Genomic DNA, 18,040 nt, shown 5'->3' with positions numbered 1-18,040 from the left:
ATTTTCTTTCTCGTTCAGAACGGAAATTTGACTGTAGGATGTAGAGTTTAAGTTCATCAAAGTTATGACCTGGTTGGTTGAAATGCTCGGCGATGGCTTTGGGAAGCTTTTCAGCTGCGTCCGTGCGATGTCCGTTTAATCTGACGTTCATTGATTGTCCTGTTTCACCGATATATTGTTTCTTACAGAAGGAACATTCAAGCATATGAATCACATCCAAACTTGTACAAGTGAAGCTAGATTTGACTTCATGTGTATAACTACTTGTGGGGCTTTTAATTTTAATGTCCCTTTGAAGGTGCCTGCACGTTTTGCAGGTGAAGGTGCCTGCAGGGTGGTATTTTCTTAGAAATACCACCCTAAGAAAATACCACTAAGAACCACCTACCTAAGAAAATACCACCTAAGAAATAAGAAATACCACCTAAGAAAATACCACCCAATATTATCAAGTAATGAGCGTCAGCGAAAAGCGCTCCCAGATGTACCCAGTGTTACCTATTGCCGAAACAAGAACTTTAAAGACATGTTAGTGCACGCAAAAGTCAGCCAACAGCATTCCCCCGTAATAAAAGCATGTTGTCGCCCTAGATGCAAAGCCTGCAGGCACCTTCAAAGTGACATTAAAATTAAAAGCCCCACAAATAGTTATACACATGAAGTCAAATCTAGCTTCACTTGTACAAGTTGGGATGTGATTTATATGCTTGAATGTTCCTTCTGTAAGAAACAATATATCGGTGAAACAGGACAATCAATGAACGTCAGATTAAACGGACATCGCGTGGACACAGCTAAAAAGCTTCCCAAAGCCGTCGCCGAGCATTTCAACCAACCAGGTCATAACTTTGATGAACTTAAACTCTACATCTTACAGTCAAATTTCCGTTCTGAACGAGAAAGAAAATACAGAGAATCATACCTTATCCATAAGTTCAAGACATTGCAACCAATAGGCATAAACGTTTCAAAAGGAGCTTTAGAATCTATTCGCTTTGCTAAACTTCAAGCTATAGGCAACTACACTTAGTTTGATTTGTTGGCGTATCCCCCCCCCCTTCTTTTTTTTACCTTTCCTTTCTTTTTTTTTGTCAGCCGGCGTGTCAGACGCCCTTGACACGCCGGCTAAGGCGCGTGCGTTGACAGACCAGGGTAGTTGGGAAGGGGGGGGTTGTGCCCTGGCTTTGACCTTGTACACAGTGTTCCTTTACTCTCAATTCGCCACGCTAACACATTTTCCCTCGTTTCTGCATCCTCCCACCTCACACCCTCTCCCCTTTAGAAGAACCCCACGTATATATACTGTGGTGAGAAAAGCATTCGTCACCTTGAAGAAGACAAGTCCACTTGTCGAAACGTTGGCTCCTGCATTCACCTTGTTCACGTTTTGCTCATCGTATGGAGTGCATCATGTCACGTATTACAGACAGATGGACGGAGGGACAGACATACAGATTTCTAAGGGAAGTAGCCCTAGAATGCCTACACATTAAAAAACAGGCTCAACTTAAGCAAGATGGCCACATTCTTTGGTCCTTGCAAGCACATCAGCTTTACAATGTCTGTTTGTCTGTAATACTGCAGAATCGTCTCATTATGATCAGCTGGCCTGAATTTCATTGTTGCAAGCTTTTACAGGGTGTCCTCTGGTTAGGTTTACTGGCGGTGCCACCAAGGCTGTACAGTCGAGCCCAGATAAAATGGCTCCACTTAAGACAAACTTTTGCTTAAAACGAACGAGGCCTGTGTGACCGCCAAAATATATGCTATTTTAATGGCATTAAATTGCACGTATGACGAATGTCTTTGAGCCCTGCCAATCGCTTACAGTGAATGAACGGCGTAAACGCGGCATTGCGATGCGAAATAACGATGACCTCCAACCCCTTTGCACACAGGGTCTGTTTTTCCAAGCCTCCTCGCAGGCGAACTATCTGTTTCATGCCTGGCTACTCTCTCCCTGCCGTCTCGCGCTGCCCCCAAGTGTCAGCATGTGGCTTCCAAGACCGACCTCCCGCCCGTCCTCGCAACTCCGCTCCCCTTTCCTCACTCTTTTTTGCAACTCCCTCACTGTCTCCAGAGGCACGCTACGGAGCCGGCTAAAGTTCAGAAGTTTCGTTTTCTGGCTGTTACTGAGAAGCAAGCCTCTCCACACTAGTCCCCATACTTTCTCACTTCCCGAGTTGTATTCAGGATGGCGGACGGGAATGCCATGCCTGCAGTGATCATGAAACGAAAAACGCTGGACATAGCAATGAAGCAAGCAATTTTTACAGAACTGTCTCAAGGTGCTAAAAACTGAGAGTTGGTGAAGAAGTACATGTCGAAATCAACCATCTTGATGATTTTAAAGAACAAGCAAAACATCATCAGCTGTGACGCCGATTCGACGAATAGAAAGTGCCTGCGGAAGGCCACCGTGAGGACATAGAGGATGTGCTGTGGTTCGTCGATTCACGGGCTCACAACAATCCACTAAGTGGATCAATAATGCTGGGCAAAGCCAAAAACTGCGTTCCTGCTAGATTTTACTGACTTCTGCCAAGGCAATGGCTGGCTACATCGATTCAAAGTGCCGAATAGGATTGTTTTTTAAATTGATTGTCGGCGAGACGGCTGCGGTAAGTGACCAAGATGTTTCCACTTGGCTTGTAACAAACCGAGCCATTACTGTAAGCTACGTGGGACAGGACATGTATAACACAGACGAAACTGTGTTATTTTATCAGATGCTGCCAGACAAGACACACAGCATGAAAGGCGACACATGCGCTGGCGGCAAGCACAGTAAAGTGCATGTTACAGTTTTTCTGTGCACTAATATGGATGCAGCGACCGGCGCGTGCCCTTTGTAATTGGAAAATCAATGAAGCCGCGTTGCTTTCGGAGCTATGTACCTATGTGTTACAGGCACAATACTAAGGCGTGGATGATGCATGATTTATTCACAAAGTGGCTGGGGGAGTTTGACCGCGACATGCAGGCAAGGCAGGCGTGCTGCTTGTACTTGACAACTGCTCAGTGAACCATGTGCAAACTTTTCTGACGGCAGTTACTCTACTTTTCCTGGAGCCCAATATCACTTCGAAAGTACAGCTGCTTGATTTGGGCATAATATGTGCATTTAAGGCATCGTATAGGCACCGCATTGTGGAGCGCTTGCTCGTCACCGTTGACTGTCCGGCCATCAACTTGCCACTTCGAGCTACACCGTATTCTACCCATTAACAGCTTAAAGTTATTGCTCAGTGCAAGATGCGGCTGCATGATTTGGAACTTACTCTAATTTTACAGTTGAATCTACTGACGTGTATGTTCTCTCTGAACCTTGTGTAATCAGATAGTACGCACAATGTGAATAGTGTTGTACTCGCTGGAATATGTGCGAGCACCAGCAATTGACCGATTCCAAAATTGTGAACGCCACCTGCAGGGAAAACAAAGAACCTTGTGCCACGCTGTTTGGTTGGAAAATAAGGCCTCGGCTAGCATGCAGTCTGCGCTCTGTGTATTGATACGACCTGCTTTCTGCATCATTTCAGTGCTTGATTGAATTGCTTTCAATCAGTGCATGAGTAATGATTGAAGACAACATGCCCCTCGCATTTGCGCACACGATACTTCTCGAAGTGCTCCATAACGAACGATGGCGTTTGATGGTATCTGTCCTTAAACACTTAGACCGTTCGTCAGGCGCATCGACGCTGGGCATTACATGATGAAGGCTACGTGGCAAATCAAATTACAAGCTTCCCCACAGCTGATTCAGCAGGTGTACTGACTGGTACGGGCGATGTGCAAGCCGTCCATGAAGACGGGCACGCTAGTGTGTACGTGGTTACGGCTTGGTATACAACTGGAACATGTGTTGGCAGCTCATGTACAGTATACACATAGCATGATATGTTAAACACTGCCAAGCAACATTGTTTAGATACTTTTAGCAATTGTTAAATAAATGTCAAAAATTCCTTTATACTCAGATCATTAACTACCGTATTAAAATGCATTTTTGGTGCTTCTAATTTTCAGTTCATGATAACTTTCCATAAGCGGAAATGCTAGTGGATCAGATTGTTGCACAGCAATGTAATGATATGTTTCTGTTACAAGCAAATACAGTTGACTACTCAACTTAGTGCGTCAGCTTTGTAAAATAAGTTGTGTGCTGCATTTACATTAGGAAGTATTAGCAGTGTGGCTGTGTGCAACTCAAAGCAGCGCGCAGTGTTAAATAACGTCCAAAAAAAAAAAGAAGAAGAGGGGGAAAAAAAGAGGGGGGGGGTGTGTTCGGCTCGAACTGGCCTGTTAGTGTGCATACCAAGGAAACATATTAAACATGGCCAGCGATAGTGCATACTGACACGTGTACTTATCTTTATCGGGCGACCACGTTTCGCCGCTTAACAACTGTAATCGCACAGCGAGGGACGCGCCTGCATGTATCCGACGTTTCTGGAAAGTTATCGATGCTTCTACCCGGCTGTCTGTTGTGGCCGAACCTTATGTTATCTGATTTCATCGCGTAACGCGAATGGTGTAGAACTTTGTGGAAGGCACGCGGGTCCGAACGATTAGTCTGGAAGATTCGACGACTGCTCTATAAAAGCCGACGCGCTTGACCCGCCGATCAGATTTTCAACGATCGCCGACTGTGTTCGTTGCTATCGTTGCGCTTTAGGTGTAGCCTGTTTTGTGGGCACAGGTTCGCCCAATAAAAGCTAGTTTTGTCTTTCACAGTACCGCTACTGTGTTCTTTAATGTCACTACCACGTGACAATACGTTAACACGCAGAATATGAGTGGTGGATAACAAGCTAGCCGACGTGACAACAAACCACCTTCACGTCGGCCTGACGATGTGTTGTAGACCTTATGCAAGTGCCTATGCTAACACGGCAGCCAAACTAGTGATGGCTCCAGAATGATTCAGTGCTAAGCGAACTCGAATAAACACCCTGACGGGATCGTACACCCCTTTTGCAGTCCCTATTCATTGTGATGTAACATAGTGACCCACAGGGCAGCACTACAAATTTTCTTCACAGCACGTTCGTCTACTCAAGTTTGCAGTCCTTTTGCCTTTTCACGCAACAGTTGTGACGCGGACAGCCATGGCAGAGCGTGAGCAGATGATAGTCAGCTTCCTCCAGAAGTACGTAATTCTTAATGAAATTTGAAATTATGATTTTCTTACTTCAGCCTGTTTATTAAACTACACCAATAAGTATACACAGTAACAGTCAGAAGAAGCACACTGATCCAAACACCCTTCTTAATTGATGTCGGCTATCAGTCAGTATCAGCAGTACTGATACTGGCTGATACTGGCAGTATATGACAACATATGCAAGCCGCCAGCAGCTTCGAAACGGTTGGGGAGATGGCCTTGTTCGAAAAGTGAGTGCATGAGAAAAAGTGACTGTGCTCCGTTTGACCTCCACGTGCCACGCACGACCACAAAATTTGGCCGAGATGTGCACTGCAGTGTATGGGTACCGTTTGTTCACCAAGCTTGAGGGGTGGTTCAGGACCCCATCTATGGTGCAAGGCACGAATGTCAACAGTGTTGTGCAAAGTAATTAAGAATTTTGATGGCAAGGAAGGCGATATGTGCAGCTTTACCTTGCACTGCTGCCACCCACATAGCATGCTACCAACCTTGGTGCAATAAGGTTGGCTGCAGTCACACATTCTATCTGACAAAGTATGCACAATAACATCTGTGACTTGTTTTACCAAGTTTCTCTTGAATTCCTTTTGAATAAATGTTTTCTCTTGTTGAATGTGCTTAGCCTGCTGTAGAGCGGCACAATGCAATCTTTACAACAAAGTGACGGTGTACAATCAAGTATTTCCCAAGCACTTCATTATAAAGGCACTTGACTGTAAATTAATAATTATTGACTATAGGGGAAGTTGAAATTGAACAACTGAAGTCAGCCAGCATTCAAAGCCCAACCTTTTGCTAGAAACCTTATGCCTTTTGAGAGGCAAATCTGAAATAAAGCAAGGCAATGCAGGTTAAAGCCAGCAGACTTTGAAAACCATTCACCTCTGGCGATGAAGTGCAAAAAGTGAGACACTGCACTGAGCTGCTTTGCAAATACAGGCACAAGACTTTGTTTTCTCATTTCCCCAAACCAGAATTGAAGTGGAATTAAATTGAAGCCATTTAAATCAAAAACCGATTTCAGTTGGGCACTGTGAATGCATTTCTAAAAAAATATTCATAAGGAAAAATAAATTATGATAATGAGCACTTGACGCAATCTGGGCACAAATTACTCGAAATTTGTCAAAATAACTCCTAATGATCTGTTCAGGGTAAATATACATTGTGTTGCGCACTGGCCAAAACATCTCCAATGAAGCAGGCCTGAAGTCCTAACCATAAGGGAATATGTGAGAACATCCAATGCTGACCTCCAGATGGTGCACAATGTCATCCACACGGTGGGCAAGGTGCTGCAGCATCAGCTGTGAGGTGGCCCTGCTGTCCACTTGCATGAGGGCCTGTGTGTAGCAGCCAATTTTTTACTGCTTGGCTAACAACCTGGGCACCATTCTGTTTACTGCAACACTAAAAAGTAGCCGATATAAAAAAGATGCACCCGAGCACAGATGCAATGCAACAGGACAAAGCTAGACAAATATGTATAAGGCAGAAACCACCTTTGCACATCACCACCAAACCAATGTGTAATACAGACATGGAACACCAATGACTACACTAAGCAAATGCAGCCCACAGGCTCAAGCCAGTCCATTTCTACAAGTCAGCTCCCTTAAACTCTGCAACAAATGCTAATAGGGGTCACCAGCACAGCATTGTCACTCAGCAACATGGCACTGATCCGAGGGCCAGTTACGATGAAGGGCCTCTCAAAAGTCCTGTGCTGTCATACCAAGCGAACAAGCATTTTGCAGTTCTCTATCAGGCCACTGAGCTCTGTGCCTGCGTGCACACAGCTGTAAAGGTCTCTCTGTTCTGCACACAACCTCTCCTTCTAAGTTCTGCAAGGGATGAGACGCACTTTTTGCAGCTCCTAATAGGGTCCACATAACTGTCTTTGATGTCCCAGTGTATCTATTTGCATATGTCACAATTTCGGCCACCAAAATCGTAACTGCTTCTTTTGGAGTGTGGCTCATTGATCAATGTGTTACCTTCTTGAGTGGCATGAGAAGAAGAAGCCAACATAAGAAGCCAACAAACACTGACACCAAGGACAACATAGGGGAAATTACTTGTGCTTAATAAATGAAATAAAGAAACGATAAATTAATGGAAATTAAAGTGAATGAAAAAACAACTTGCCGCAGGTGGGAACCGAACCCACAACCTTCGCATTTCGTGTGCGATGCTCTACCAATTGAGCTACCACGGCGCCGTTTCCCCATCCACTTTCTTGGGTGTTTATGTGTCCTAGTAGAACCCTGGAAGTGTTAGCCAGCGCCACCACTCACAGACCTTGGCGGCGGACGTGGAACGTCCTTGTTGCTGCAGGCGTCACAAGAATGTGATCTTTTTGGGTGAAGGCAACTGGTCAATAACCCCCCTTTTGCTACCTGAAGGCATCAATGTTGCTGGATTCGAGACAATTGAGAGAGTGAGTTTGTTCAAATACTTAGGGGTCGCACTGAGTTAACTTTTGCACTGGAGCCAGAAAATTGAGTGTTTGTAAAAAATCTGGTTTTGCTTTCCTCACATTAAAAATATCTGTCATAATGTGTATGGCAAATGACTTGTCCAATTTTAGGAAGCAAGCAAAAATATAGAAGAATCGACCGCTCAACATTGAAGCTGCAAGAAATTTGAAAATAACATGCAAGATGTTAAAAAAAAGCATAATCAGTGATGCAAGGTGACATGTAATGAGTGCCTTGCAAGCAGTAGCTTTTTTTTTCTTACTGATTATAATAAAGAGCAGTCCCAATTTTTTATGTATAGCTTCGGTCTTTTCATTCAGGTCTTTCCTGTAACTGATTGTGATTGTGACATGTACATTGTGTAGCCGCCCCACTCCTGAAATTTTCTGACGACCTCCCCCCCCCCCCCCCCCTTCTTCCCACCTTTCCCACAGACAGAAAGTTTCAGGAGGTGGGCTCGGAAAGAGTGCCATGGATGAAGGGGAAAGCTCCAATGCGAAAGCAAGGCGATGGCTAGTGGTGGTCCGATGGGTGGGGGGGGGGGGGGGGTAGTTGTCATGGGGGCGATCTTTTGCATGCAGAGAACATTAGAGCCCCACTCGTGGTGCGCTTCTACCTAATTCTGGATCCTGTTAACCATGACAGCTGAGGGAGGATCAGCGCTAAAAATCCTACACAGAGATAAAGATGGGATGAGTCCATGCATAAATCTTGGAGGCATTGTTGCTCCCCACCAGGCCTTTGTGTCATTGTAGTGCATCTCATTTCTGGTACTTCACTGAATCATCGACCATGCTACATGGAAGAAAAGCATTCAGAAAATGTTGAGACTTGCTTGTCTAAGAAATGCATAATAAGCACTCCTTTTTTTTCTTCTTTGCCCTGTCTCAGACATTTATTATGTTAATAAACTTGAGAAGAGCTTGCTGTTATGCTAGTTTTTACACGCTGGTAAGAATAGAAAGGGGGCAAAAAACGGGACAAGAAAAGACCTACAGAAGGCTGATTTGCGCATGGCAAAATATATCAAGAATGGGGGTGCTGGGCCCGGGACACTAGGAAACTGCCACAACAAACAAGTGGGAGGGCAGGTAGGTGAATAACCTCAAAGTCCATGCAAAAACAAAAATATAGGAATGTTAGAGTCAGCCGCGCCATTCAACAATCCAGTGAATGTTGAAGAGTGAAACAGTGACTAACAGAAAAGAATTTTAAGAAGGGGAGTGGGGTGATAGGTATGAAGGAGGGGAAGGGAGCACGCACATAAAATGTGTCAAGAATGAAATTGGCATATAATTATGGACATAAGGAGAGTGTCTCAGCACTGCCCCATTGCACAACACCAGACGGCTGTGGCCAGTCGCTTAGCTGCAGCTCACCTACCCCATTGTAACACATGCTGTTTGCTGCGGAGAGCCAATCTTAACTAACTGTCTCAGCAATTTTCAGAATCGACGGGTGTCAGGAGATACGACACTTTCAAATCTCTCAGAAATTCTAGCCCTTATTTTACTGTGAACTACGGATCTCGTAATTTTCACAAAGGAGCCTAAGCAGAAAGCAGCCCTGCTTCATACTGTCTGCTTCATCAATTCCCGAGTGTGATCAAATAACAATAGGTGTCATGTGATGACTACAATACCATGATTGCAAGTTACTTCCAAACATCTCTTCAAACAAGCCAGACAGCAGATCACCGAAAGTGAGTGAAATTTACATCATATGATACTATCAAAGTTCTAGCACAAAGATTTGTTCCTGTATTTTTAAATGTTGTATAATATAGCCCACAAAGATGAAAGCATGACTGAGTGATAGGTGACCTGCAAAATGGCGCCCACCCTCTGCCGTCCGTAGCTGTGGCCAAACCACTCACAAGAAGATCTGTCTAGAAAACAACGCTTATTTCCACTGTTACCTGGGCAGCAAACAAGAAGACATATGACAGCGTACTGCTCTTTTAATTCGTTTGGCCCCGTTTTTAGCACTGTTTGTTTTTCCATTTAAGCCATGTACCAACTAGGTCATCAACATACATTATAAAAATCCATCAATACGTAAATGAAATGTTATAGTGTTTTTTAACATTGATATGTGTACTTGTATATCTTTTTCGGGTGACCGCTCTTCATCATATAACAATTATTATCACTCAGCGGGGGATGCGCCCACATGTATCGGAAGTTTCTCGAATGTTATCGATTGTTCTTTCTGTTGTCTGTTGTCACCCAAGCTTGTGTAATCCGATTGCATGTGCGATGCGAATTGTGTAGAACTTTCTGGAAGACACGCGGGCACCAGCGATTACTCTGGAACCTTCGACGGCTCATGTATAAAAGCTGACGCACTTGACCCGCTGATCAGATTTTCGCCGATCACTGACTGTGTTCGCTGCTGTCACTGTTCTTTGAGTTTAGCCCATTTTTTTTAGGGCACAAGTCCGCCCAATAAAATGCTAGTTTCATCATTCCAAGTATTTGCTGCTTTCTTCATCGTCACTACTACGTGACGATATCATCAGTTCTTTAATTGCATAAGGATAATAGCATAATTTGATGCGAAGTGGCTGCATGCCTTAGCAATGAAAAACTTTTATCAAGAGTTAAAGTGATGTTTCCGCAACCTAAAAACATGCATCTATGTTGTTAAAGCATTCTTCCCTGGGGAGTGCTAGGAGTTTGCACAGTGTACAACATTTATATATATATATATATATATATATATATATATATATATATATATATATATATATATATATATATATATATATATATATATATATATATATATATATAAAGTTAAAGTGTCCTGCCCTGTTTTATCAGTTCCTGCGGCTTGTGAATCGTGACACTGGTGGAGGTATTGGGTAAATGTTTGGGACGCCTGTCAACAGCCTCACATCAAGCCCAGGATATTTTCCGCATGTCCAAACACCTGTTCACCGCGCCAGCCATTGCCTATTAGGCCTAAGTCCAGAATTTGGTCCACTACAGGGATGTCTGCCTGTTACCACGAGTGCCCAAGCCATGGCAGACCCAGGCCCAGCACAGGTGACTCTTTTGACTCCTCGATCTCCCCTGAGCTTCCACAGCAACGCCTACGAGGATGCAGAAGACTGGCTCGAGGAGTACCAGTGTGTAGCCAAGTATAATGAGTGGCATGCTGAACAAAAGCTCTCCCATGCGTATTTCTCTCTTGAGGATGGAGCCCGTACGTGGTTAGTAAATCGCGAGGGAATCTGGCCAAGCTGCGATGAGTTCTGCCGCCAGTTCCTCCATACGTTCAGCAGCATCGAAACGCAAGACCACACACAGTGTCTTCTTGAATTACGCACGCAAAAGACGAAGGAAACTGTTTCCATGTTTGCTGAGGACATGGCTTGTCTGCCGTCATGCAGACCCCGATATGTCCGAGGCAAAAAAACTCAGCCTCAACCAACCTCAACCTCAACCTCATGTGCGGCATAAAGGAGAAGCTGCTTGCCGGTCTTCTGCGGAATAACCCACTGACTAGCCTCGATGACTTTATTAAAGTACATAGTACACAGCCATAGAGCGCGCGTTACACCTACGCAGTTGCCAGTATAATCACCTGACCAGCACTGGACCGGCAAGCGCTGCAGCAGTGACGGTCACAGACGAGGGTTCCTTGCACCGGCTCATACGCAAAGTTGTTCAGGAAGAAATTAAGAAGCTCACTGCCATGCCAAATGAATGCACAGCTGCATCAGTGGCTGAAGTCGTGCGCCAAGAAATAAAGCAAGGGTTTTTGGCTCCCGAGCCAAATTCCCAGACATGGCAGCCCAGCTATGCAGATGTTATCCGTCAACCGCCACCTCCGATGCCGATGCCATACCATATGGAACAACCGGCGCGACCACCCCTTTGCATAACCGACATTTGGCGCACAGCTGACTACAGGCCCTTGTGCTTCCACTGTGGGGAAGGGCCTGTAGTCAGCACGATAAGGGCCACATCTGCCATCATTGCCCTTATCGCGTCGCAGGGTACCAAGCATTTCCATCAACTGCTTCTTGTCGTGCTTTTGACGGCAGCTGAGCAAACATTGACGCGAATTCGACGAGCTGGCAAGCCCATTCTCCTGGTTACCAGTCGCGCTTCCCTTCTCCTGACATCATTTTCATGCTGCCAGATGCAGTTCCACCAACGTGGCCCGAGGGCGATCTCCCCGCCCACACCGGGGAAACAGAAGGCTGTGGACTCAGGGGGAAAGGTTGCCACACGTTGAAGTGCTGAAAATCCCCCATTGCCGTCGAACGAGAAACCAATACAGCCGGATGATTTGATGACATACGAGATTGTTAACGATGGTGTTAGTGTATCAACTGACGGCCACGACGTGACAGTGCTAGTAGACACTGGCGCAGACTTTTCGATCGTAACTTAAAAATTGGCAGACAGACTTTGCAAAGTGAAAATGAAATGGTCAGGGCCACACATTAGAGGTGCTGGAGGCCAGCTACTGACACCGACTGGCAAGTGTACAGCAAAGGTCAACATAGGAAATTTGTCGCAAATTTTGTTACTCTCCCCGACTGCTGCAAAGATGTAATCTTAGGTATGGCCTTCTTACGCGAGTATGGCGCTGTCATCAACATACCAGAAGGTGTACGAACTTTTCCTGAGGACGAAAGTGCAGAACTACAATGCAAGTCTTTGCGCATCATAGACGACGTGACTGTACCACCGTTATATTGCCGTCTTGTTTCTGTCAGGTGCGACACACAGTACAATGGGGAAGGTATTGCCGAGCAGATAATTATGATTTTGCTCTCTCAAGGTGTTGCCACACCCAAAAGTCACGTCAAAGTAATGCAAGGGCAAACAAAACTACTGCTGACAAACTTCAGCAAGCAACGACGACGCATTGCAAAAGGTGCAGCAGTTGCTTACGTCTACGAGATTGTGGAATTCGGCAAATGCTTTGCATTACAACAAAGAGATCAAGACACTTTGGCACTGTTACCTGTTCTTGACGTGAGTGCAAGCTTATCACCAGCGGAAAGGCAGCAACTTGAGGACCTGCTTCCCCAGTTTCGCGATTGCTTCTCGTCGACATCCAGAGTTGGTCAGACTCCACTGATGAAGCACCGAATTATCACGAAGGAGACAGCGTGCCCAATCTGACAGAACCCGTACCGCGTAGTGCCAAAATAATGTGAAGCGAGCCAAGAGCAAGTGAAGAAAATGCTTGACAACGTTATCCAACCATCCAAAAGCCCGTGGGCATCGCCAGTAGCGATGGTCAAAAAGAAAGACGGCAATGTAAGTTTTTGTGTCGACTACCATAAGCTGAATCGGGTGACAAAAAAAAGATGTATACCCATTACCTCGTATCGACGATTCTCTTGACAGGCTGATGCATGCCCGCTACTTCTCGTTGATGGACCTCAAAAGTGGCTATTGGCAAATCGAGGTTGCTGACAGAGACAGGGAAAAGACTGCTTTTGTAATGCCTGATGGGCTTTAAAAATTCAAGGTCCTGCCTTTCAGTTTATGCTCAGCTCCAGCAACTTTTCAGCGACTCATGGATATGGTTCTGTCAGGCCTGAAGTGGCAGACATGCCTAGTATACCTCGACGACGTCATAGTTTTTTTGGAAACGTTCGAGGAACACCTGAGACAGCTGCTGGCAGTTCTACAATCAATACGGTCCACCTGCTTAACAATGAAAGCAGAAAAGTGTCACTTTGGTTTCGAGGAACTCCATTTTTTAGGTCATGTTGTGAGTCATCAAGGCGTCCACGCTGACCCCGACAAGATCACAGCCGTTGCACAGTTTCCAACGCCGACGGAAAAGAAGGTAGTGAGGCGTTTCCTAGGTCTCTGCTTGTATTACCGAAGATTTATAGCCAATTTTTCACATATAGCTTCACCGTTAATGTGCCTTACAAGAAAAGACGTAGCCTTCATATGGGGCGAAGAAAAACAAGCAGCATTTAATGATCTCCGACAGCGCCTGCAAGCACCTCCTGTACTGGCTCACTTTGACGAGGACGCTCCTACCATGACTCATACAGACGCTAGCAACGTAGATCTAGGAGCTGTGCTCCTGCGGTGGCAAGACTCGGCCAAGAGAGTCATTGCATAGGCAAGCAGGATGCTCTCATGTGCTGAGTCTAATTACTCAACCACAGAAAAGGAATGCCTTGCAGTGTTATGGGCAGTTATGAAGTTTCATATATCTATATCTCTATACCCATATCTCTATGGCCATTCCTTCAGTGTTGTCAGCAATCTCACTCACTTTGCTGGCTGACGAACTTGAAGGATCCGTCCGGTTGACTACTGTGTTGGAGCCTCAGGCTTCAAGAATTCAATATGACAGTGGTGTACAAGTCCGGACGAAAGCCCTCCGATGCCAACTGCCTTTCAAGATCATCAATTGAGCAGGAAGTCACAGGAAGACATGGCTTTTATAGCTGTTCTAGACACGGCCACGATTGCTCGTCAGCAGTGGGAAGATAGCGAACTGTTTCCGCTTATTGATCTTTTAGAAGGCCGGAATAAAAGCGCGCCCAAAACATTTGCAAGAAGCTTGCCATCATACTGCTTCCGTAATGATGTTCTCTACAAGAACTTCTCCGCAAGCAGAAACACCCGCCTACTTGTTGTCCTAATGTGCTTCCGTCATGTGGTCTTGCAAGCCTGCCACGATGAACCGACATCTGGCCACCTAAGCTACACGCGAAGACTGGCCCGAGTCAAAGAGAAATATTTCTGGCCAAGGATTGCCACTTTTGTGAAGCGTTACGCGTTCACATGCCTCGATTGTCAGCAACGCAAACCACCACAAATGAAACCAGCTGGGCTACTACAACCAGTCCAACTGCCCACAAACCCATTTGCCCAAATCAGGATGGACCTTCTCAGACCATTGCTGACTTCCAATATTGGCAATAAGCGGCTAATAGTTGTCACCGATTACCTGACATGCTATGCAAAAACCAAGGCCCTTCCAAGCGGCACTGCAGTTCAAGCAGCACGATTCTTTATTGAAAACGTGGTTCTGAGGCACGGTACACCAGTGGTGATAATAACGGAGAGGGGGACTGCCTTTATGGCTATACTACTAAAGAAAGTGCTCAGCCTCAGCAGCACGGCTCACCGAAAGACGACAGCCTATCACCCACAAACGAACAGCCGAACAGAACGCTTGAACATTCTATTGACATTCTATTGATTCTTGACATTTTATTGCCGACATAATGAGTATGTACGTAGACATGGAGCACAAAAATAGGGATGGCATTCTACTGTACATCACGTTCGCTTACAACAAGACTATCACCGACATGCTGAGTATGTACATAGACGTGGAGCACAAAAATTGGGATGACATTCTACCGTACATCACATTCGCTTACAACACTGCTCAACAGGAAACAATGTGAAAGACACCATTTAGCGTTCTTCATGGCTGTGAAGTGACGACGATGCTTGATACAATGTTGCGCCACATGACTGCGGTGATACAGGCATGGATGCTGAAGCTTTCGCTCAACGTGCTGAAGAAGCGAGACAACTCACCCGCATCAGAATCGCCAGACAACAGAACTACGATGCTCAATGCTACAATCAACGGTGCCGATACATCACGTATCACCCAGACGACAAAGTGTGGGTTTGGAGTCCCACCCATCGGCGAGGAAGCTACTCAGGCAGTACTTTGGTCCATACAAGGTCTGTGCCTCAGCAACCTGAACTATGAGGTTATCCCTGACAGTCCTGCTTCCTCTCCAGGGCAAGGCAGCGTCCACCAGAAGTCGTGCACATTGTGCGCATGAACCCCTATTGTTTGGAATGAAGTGAAATGCCATCACCTCGTCTGACACATCTTCCTGCCGCTAGGTGAGCATCGGGACGATGCTCTCTTTGGAGGGAGGCAAATGCCACATCCAATACGTGGCACGTAGAGAAAGACAAAGTTCTCGCGCATTGCGGAAGAGAAGACAAGATCCCTGCGTAGTCGTTTTTCAGTTTGCCTGCAATTAAAGTGCCCTGCCCTGTTTTATCAGTTCCTGCTGCTTGTGAATTGTGACAATATATATATATATATATATATATATAATGCCACATGGTGTGGCGCAGCAAGAGACTGAAGAAGAGGAGAACGAGATTTGTCTCGACGTTGCGCGTCACCACTTGCGTTTTTATAAAGTGCAAGCGCCTGTATCTGATTCAGCTTGTATACCCCAGCAGGGTATGCGCGACAATTTGGTGGAGGTGCTGGGTATGCTCAACTTATGCAGGAGACCCCACTGGGCAGCAAGAACCTCGCCCCACAGTTGGAGTTGACTCCAGTTCACCGCACAAGCCGGCGAATCCAAGGCCTCGCCCCAGAGTTTGGAAACCTGCAGGAAAAAGTGATGACTGTGACCACTGCGACTTCTACGGAACGGGTGACACCAACTTACCTAACGCTGCTTAACCCCCAAGTGCCGACGGCTTTTCATGGCAACACATTTGAAGACGTGGAAGACTGGCTGGCGGAGTTCGAGCGCATGGCTGCGTTTAACGAGTGGGATAACAACGCCAAACTCAGGAACGTCTACTTCAGCCTCCAGGATGGTGCTCGCACGTGGTTTATGAATCGCGAAAGTGCCCTGTCATCCTGGCCTGAGTTCCAGCACAAGCTACTGGAGACTTACTCCAGCCCCGATCGGCGAGAAAAAGCAGAATGGGCCCTTCAGTCACGCGTCCAAAAGCCCAACGAGAGCGTCACGATGTACGTGGAGGACATGACGCATCTCTTTCAGCATGCCGATCCGAGCATGTCGAAAGAGAAGAAGGTGCGTCATTTGATGAGAGACGTAAAGGAGCAGCTCTTTGGCGGTCTTGTTCGGAATACGCCCAAGACTGTTGCGGAGTTCCTCCCTGAAGCCACTGCGATGGAGAAGACCCTTCAACAACAGTCGAACTTGTACAACCGACAAGTAAATGCCGCCTGCACTCCGGATACGCCAATAGGCTTAGGGTGCGACATCGCCTTGCTTTGCGAGCTGATTCGCTCAGTGGTTCGCGACAAGCTGCAGACGCACCACGGCACGTCGCCACCTCCAGTCAGCTTCCTCGCCAGCGTCGTACGCAACGAAGTACAGCAGGCACTGCAGGCATCTATTTCCAGCAGTCAAGCACCACCTCTGCCAAGCGAATCCCGGCGCAAGACGTACGCAGAAACATTACTGAGCCCCGTCCAAGCTTTCGAACCTACTTATGTGGCACCGCCAGTCGCGTTGCAATCGGTGCAAGCCGCTCCGACAGCTCTGCTACCGTATTTCGACAATCGCTGAACACCCGCGTGGAAATCAGAGGTTGGGCGAGCACCCGATCGACGACCGCTGTGCTATCACTGCGGCGAAGCTGGTCATGTGTATCGGGAGTGCCCCTACCGACGACTCGGACTGCGGGGCTTTTCTATCGATTCACCTCGACCTATGTTCGGCCCAAGGCCACCCGACATCGCAGAATTCCTCGAACAGCAGCGCAGACCAGGCCCATCGCAGCGGCAGTCACGCTCACCCTCACCGCGGCGATATTTCCCTGCTCGTGATACCACCTTGAGGACGACGCAAAGGCGATCACCAAGTCCATGCCGGGAAAACTGACGTCAGCGACCTTCCGAGGCGGGGTCGCTGATACTCGATGCGCTCAAGACCTCGTACCGTGCCGACCACAGAATAACGAAAACACGATGACGCCAGAACCAGTTTCCTCGAACAAGATTTCACTGGACATACCTGTGTTGATCGTCGGCAGAACAGTGAGTGCACTTATAGATACCGGCACCGATTACTCTATTATTAGTGGAAAACTGGCGAGCGTTCTGAAAAAAGTTACGTCGCCCTGGAACGGGGCACCAGTTTGTACGCAGGTGGCCACGTCGTCACACCGCTTGGCCTATGCACGGCCAGAGTAGAAATTAGCAGTGCTGCTTTTCTCGCCACTTGTCTGGTTCTACGCGAGTGTTCCCGCAATTTAATCCTTGGGGTGGACTTTCTCCGGGAATATGGCACCATTATAGACCTACGCGAGCACTGCATCACTTTCTCGACACAAAGGGCAACACAGACCGATGCCATTGGACACAGATCCGCACTTTGCGTTTCAGACGAGATAATCACGATACCGCCGCGTGCGAGTGTTATGGTTCTGGTCAAGTCCGACGAACTACAAGATGGTGAAGCCATTGTCGAAGGCAACATTTCTATGTTGCTGGCACAAGGTATTTGTGCAGTGCGAAGCCTTGTGGAACTTCGTGAAAGCCAGACAACGGTCCTCGTTACCAACTTTACCTTTGAGCATCGGCACATTTTTCTTGGCACTGCCATCGCCTACGTTGAAACATCAATGGACATCGTCGAGTG

At 46.6% G+C, this 18,040-nt stretch overlaps 1 protein-coding gene across 4 annotated transcripts in view; it reads right to left on the bottom strand.

Moving 5' to 3' along the window:
- The window catches only part of Vps8 (vacuolar protein sorting 8), a 962,017-nt gene that overhangs the window by 232,343 nt on the left and 711,634 nt on the right, over window positions 1-18,040 (bottom strand). For 3 of the 4 annotated variants that reach the window (XM_070531351.1, XM_070531353.1, XM_070531352.1), the window contains one exon: window positions 6,427-6,516. The exons of the other annotated variant lie outside the window; for it this stretch is intronic. In XM_070531351.1, the coding sequence (XP_070387452.1) occupies window positions 6,427-6,516 (90 nt within the window). The remainder of the gene's footprint in view (window positions 1-6,426; window positions 6,517-18,040) is intronic. 4 annotated transcript variants of the gene reach the window in all.

Source organism: Dermacentor albipictus, chromosome 1 (assembly GCF_038994185.2).
Source record: "Dermacentor albipictus isolate Rhodes 1998 colony chromosome 1, USDA_Dalb.pri_finalv2, whole genome shotgun sequence".
Taxonomy (NCBI): domain Eukaryota; kingdom Metazoa; phylum Arthropoda; class Arachnida; order Ixodida; family Ixodidae; genus Dermacentor; species Dermacentor albipictus.
The sequence above is the reverse complement of the archived record's forward strand: the minus strand, read 5'-3'. Positions and strand labels throughout refer to the sequence as shown.